Source organism: Oryx dammah, unplaced genomic scaffold, assembly GCF_014754425.2.
Source record: "Oryx dammah isolate SB20612 unplaced genomic scaffold, SCBI_Odam_1.1 HiC_scaffold_2, whole genome shotgun sequence".
NCBI classification, from domain to species: domain Eukaryota; kingdom Metazoa; phylum Chordata; class Mammalia; order Artiodactyla; family Bovidae; genus Oryx; species Oryx dammah.
Genome location: NW_024070186.1, coordinates 27,115,098 through 27,120,314, shown reverse-complemented (window position 1 = coordinate 27,120,314; position 5,217 = coordinate 27,115,098). Strand labels below are relative to the sequence as shown.

The window sequence follows — 5,217 nt, the reverse complement described above, 5'->3', positions numbered from 1 at the left end:
GCTGCGGCGGCCGCGTCGGCCGCGGGCCCGGGCAGCCCCGGCGCGGCCGCGGTGGTCAAGGGGCTGGCGGGCCCGGCCGCCTCGTACGGGCCGTACTCGCGCGTGCAAAGCATGGCGCTGCCTCCCGGCGTAGTGAACTCGTACAACGGTCTGGGAGGCCCTCCCGCCGCGCCTCCGCCGCCGCCGCACCCCCACTCACACCCGCACGCACACCATCTGCACGCGGCCGCCGCACCCCCGCCGGCCCCGCCGCACCACGGGGCCGCCGCGCCGCCCCCGGGCCAGCTCAGCCCAGCCAGTCCGGCCACTGCCGCGCCCCCGGCGCCCGCGCCCACCAACGCACCCGGCCTGCAGTTCGCCTGCGCCCGGCAGCCCGAGCTCGCCATGATGCATTGCTCTTACTGGGACCACGACAGCAAGACCGGCGCGCTGCACTCGCGCCTCGATCTCTAAGAGTGCAGCGCATGAAGGCTGCGAGGATGCAGGGATCCGCGACGCCCGCCTTGGCCGCAGCAGCCGGCCAGACCGCGCGCCCGCTGGGGCCCCCTGAGCCAGCGCCCACCGCCCCTCTGCGCCTCCTCGCACTCCTCGGCTCCTCTTGCTCCTCTTTGTTTCCGCTTCTCCCCGTGTTCACCTCCCTGCCCTCTTTGCCCTTTCGCTCCTCTGGCCTGCAGGCCGCCTCTCCACTCGTTTTCCGCAGGCCTAGCCTTCTCCGGGCACCTCAGCGTCGGGGCTGGACACCCGTCGCCAAAATTCACGGCGGAGAGGAAGTGCCCGGGGCCGAGGTGCAGCCGGGCTTCGGCTGCGCAGACCTCCTGGCCTTTTCTCACAGGTCGGTGCACTCGCACTCGGCCCTCGGCCCTCCGCCGGGCTGCCGCGCCATCCTTGGCTAGAAGCGCCGGCATGGGCCGGCAACAAGACCCGCGCCGCCCGAGAAAGGGACAAACGGATGTTTGCTCCGCGTAGCCTTTTGGAGCTATTCAGAAGCCCCTTCCTGGGGCCCACTGGGCAGGGCGGGGGTTGGGCTGGATCAGGGAGCCTGGTCTGCCTAGCTCGGCGGCCTGTGCCCGGATTTACACAGCATCCCGGCTCGGAGAGAGACTGCGTTTCCTCCGCTCTCCATCCCGGCGCTTGGGGCCCCTTCAGGCACGGGCGGCTGGCTCATGTTTTGCTAAAAAGATCACGAGGGCTATTTTAGATAATATCAAAAAATATTTTTTAAAGGAAAAAAATTCACCGGAAAACCGGCGAAGTATTGTGGCCTTGGAGTTTGCTAAAGCAAAACATGAAAATCTTTTGCAGGAGATTCGAAGAATTCCTGTCGGGCCTTCAGAAAGCTATGTTCAGAGAGGTAGGAGTATATGCCCAGTATCAGATGGTTTCCTTTACAAATTAGAGCATTTCACCCCTCAACCTATCTTTTTTAAAAAAGTCGAAAACAAATTTCCCCCTATCTTCCGATGCCAGCCCTGAGCGCGGGGAGATCACTGTCTGCCTGTCCGAAGATGCAGGGTCGACTCATTCCCTCCCTGATTTTTGTTTTTCAAACGTCTTGCTTCTCCCACTTTGGGCAAGAGAAATGTGAAACCCGGCAGCAGTCGGACCAGGCGGGCTTGTGGCTCCGAGCCTGCCGGCCCACAACTCTAGACCTGGTTGTTTTGTAGTGTGTCGTTCGGAGGACCAAATTTTTCTAGAAAGAACTAGAGCACTTTTGTTGTTTTGTTGTTTGTTTGTTGTTGTTGTTTTGTCTTGTCAATTCTCGAATAAATTTTTTGTTCTTTCTTTTAACACGGACTTACATTATTTACATGGCGCCTAAGTTTGTTCCGCAGCTAGTTAAAACAGGGAGATTTTCAGCATAAAAATGTATCCTTTCTCAGATAAAGGAGGGTTGAGGACGGCCAGAGTGGGGGGCCTTTGTGGTTGTTGCTGCCACTTTGTTTTCCCAGAATTGTTTGTTTTGTGTGTCATCGCTGGCTTGTTGCGGCTGTTTCACGTCATGGGAGAGACTTTATCTGCCGTGGTTCTTTCACAAGGCCCACTGTAGGTAGGATTTGTTCTATTTTTGCATCCATGCAAGTTTGAACTTTACCTCTTACATAGCCATGCTAGGTGGATGGGTCATGTTTGTATTATATTGTCTTTATGCTATTCAGTTTTTCCAGCTATATCTAACACAAGAATTTATTCCAAATAGATAAAATCTTCGTTGTGGTCATGCTCTGTAAGCTGCAAACCTCTGTACAAGTGTAACGAGTGATTGGTTGCCTTATTTTTAATAGTCGGAATTCATTTACCTTGACATATGTATAAGAGATTTGGGGATATCAGAGAGAGGTGGCTATAGAAATTTAATCTTTTCTCTCTTTTTCTTTACTGAGACTCTTCAACGAATTAAGACTGGCGCTTCTGTGCAGGCACATAGGCAGGCATTTTACTGGATTGCAGGCTGCTAGAGGGATTATGCATTGGAGAAGGAAATGGCAACCCACTCCAGTGTTCTTGCCTGGAGAATCCCAGGGACAGGGGAGCCTGGTGGGCTGCCGTCTATGGGGTCGCACAGAGTCAGACACGATTGAAGTGACTTAGCAGCAGCAGGGGGATTAGAGGTGGTCAGCATTGAGTCCTTTGGTAAGATGACAAATATTATCCAGCTCTCACGCCCTCTTCGGTTCAGCTTGAGCAGGACCCGGTGCCCAGCCACATGTTGCTCTCTGCCCCTCACTTAGCCTGTACAGCAGTGACCACAGGTCTAGGCCAACGAGTAACCTGGGAGGGGCTGCCGGCATCTTCTTTGGGCATCCTGGGGAGGCTGGAAGGTGGAGGATGAAGCTGTGCTGCTTCTGAAACGCATCACACTGAGACCAGGACTGGAGCCTGCCAGGGCCAGGAGAACCAGAGCACACTGCAAGTACGACCCAGCCCGCTGGGGCGGCAAGAAGCCCAAGAAGCTGATCAGGCTTGGTGTCTGAGGGTTTCTGGCAACCTGTTGCAATTTTGTCTGGCTGACTAAGGTGAGTAGCAGGAAAGAAAGTGGACTGCTGAATACTTGTCTTTGCTTTCTGTGGTGTGAACAACTATCTCATGGGCAGTTGTAGTCTATACCACCTGTAAATGAGTGTGTGTACGGTGTAAGTTGTGTCCTGGTTACAGGGAGAGCAGTGTCTATGTCTGTCACTCACCTTCAGAGAAGGCATGTATTTTAGGCATTGTACTAATCGTATCACTAATTCAGGGAATGCTTCCTGGGACCACAGCGTGTGTTGCATTCAAAAGTCATTGGTAACATGTGCAGTTATGTTCTGGGTATGTAATCTTGGTTTGAATGAAAACAGAGTACACACAGAGCCTTTGCTTCAGCTGGTTGAGGCTCTCTGTTCCAAGGCTAACTCCCAGCACCCTATAACTGCTATTCCAAGCAGAGAAAACAGAGGAGGGAAATCTGGGCAGAGGCCCTGGTGAGGTGGGAAAGTTGTCCCAGGCCAGCAATGGAGGACAGACCCTCTCTCAGTTCCCCTAGAACTGAAAGGCTAGAGGCACCCATGACTGGGGAAAGAGCAGTAGCCTCTCCCAGTTTGGAGGATGAGATGAAGGAATCTGGGAGGGATTCCTGGTCTACACAGGGATTGGAGGAGTTGAGAGAAAGAAGCCAAATCATACCCTGCTTCCCCATGGATGCCCATGGGAAGACATCTGTCTCTAATTCCAGCCCCAGGAGTTTCTGCAAAACTCTATAGTTTGGTCATTTCCCCCCAGTGTTATAAGTTCGGGGCAATGGTTGACTTTCTTCATCTCTCATTTCCTTTCTTTCCTCTCCCTCTTTGAACTTTTGAGTTTCTGTTAGAGAAGATGATCTAAGGAATTCTCTAAGCAAGGACAAAAGTATTTAAGAGAGTTCTTGGTATGTAGCAATTATGCCTTAGCATATACAGTCTGGTCTAGATGGCCAGACCACGTGGGTATATGTATATATGCTAGAGTATATTGTAAATACTACGTAAATAGTTTGATACAAATACACTGCCAATTTCAGCATGTCCTGGATAATGAGTTGCTACACATGGCATTGGATGAGGAGTACGTGTGTACTTATATGCATGTAAATATCCTCACACTCAGCACTGACAAGATGAGCCCCCCCTCCTCACATTTACACACAAATTCTTGGTCAACCCCACACCCTAGAACTGCTCAGCCAGAGTACTTGGGTTCTGGTGGGGAGCATCCTGCTCTCAGAGGGAACTGGGAGAAATCTTTCCCAGTGCAGTATATGTACCAAGGGACTGTAAGGTGAGGACCTAGGGGGTTCCCTGAAATTGCCCTGCATCCTACTCTAGAGGCTGTTCTGGACCTGTTTCCTCCTTTCCTAAATAAAACATTCACTGCTCTGCATCCTGGGTTTAGGTAGGCAGGAGGCCCAAGACCTTTCACCTTAGGGTTAGGTGCCCTCCGGTCCTTGTCTGGGCCTCTCACTTTGGGAGGCTGGAGCTACAGATTGGGAAGAGCCCCCTGGTGGTGGGTGGAAACCAGGGGCAGACCAGAGCTTCTTGCACCCACAAGGACAGGAGAGGATGGGCCAGGAAATTGGGTCAGACCCAACACCATCTGCCTGTGAATAAGCTCTTCCCTTAATGGAGCTTTGGAGCACTGGAACTGCTAAGCCAGGCTCGAGGCCTCCAGGAGCAGGTCAGGGGCCAGGAAGTGGCCTGGTCAGGCTCAGGAGTCCTGCAGTGCTCCCACTCTGTAAGCCAGTGGTGACTATGCCTTCTCTGTCTTGCTGCCTCCACAGGTCAGCCCCTACTTCTGGGAGTAGCCTGTGGAACCTGTAGGAAGAGATGGGCCCAGGAGCCCTCACCTCTCTTCTGTGGTGGGGACCAGAGGCCTGGAGTGGTTGAAAATGGTCTTCATGCCCCAAGACTATGTTAGGGAGTACCAGAAAGTGAAGGATTCTTAAAACCAAGTGGTCTGATTAGCTTTCTGCTTTCTGGAGAGACAGCTCCACTGTGTCACAAGAGTGACTGGGCCCCAGAGACCCCAAATCTTGTTTACATTTAAGGAATCTGGGGTCCTGAGAAGAGAAGGGGCCAGCCAGAGGTCACCCAGCTGTCTGTGGGACAAACAGCCTCAGAAATTTTCAGGAGAGACTTGAGAGTTTTGAGCCCAGTTCAGCCCTGCTGACTGTGTTGGAGAGCTAAGTGGGTAAAGGGGAAGCCAGCC

The 5,217-nt window shown here is 53.2% G+C and overlaps 1 protein-coding gene across 1 annotated transcript in view; it reads left to right on the top strand.

Moving 5' to 3' along the window:
- Positions 1-1,788, top strand: part of FOXL2 (forkhead box L2) — a 3,529-nt gene extending 1,741 nt beyond the window's left edge. The window contains exon 2 of the mRNA XM_040233748.1: positions 1-1,788. This exon is cut by the window's left edge and continues 1 nt beyond it. Within this exon, the coding sequence (XP_040089682.1) occupies positions 1-453 (453 nt within the window). The 3' untranslated portion in view covers positions 454-1,788.
- The last annotated feature ends 3,429 nt before the right edge of the window (positions 1,789-5,217 follow it).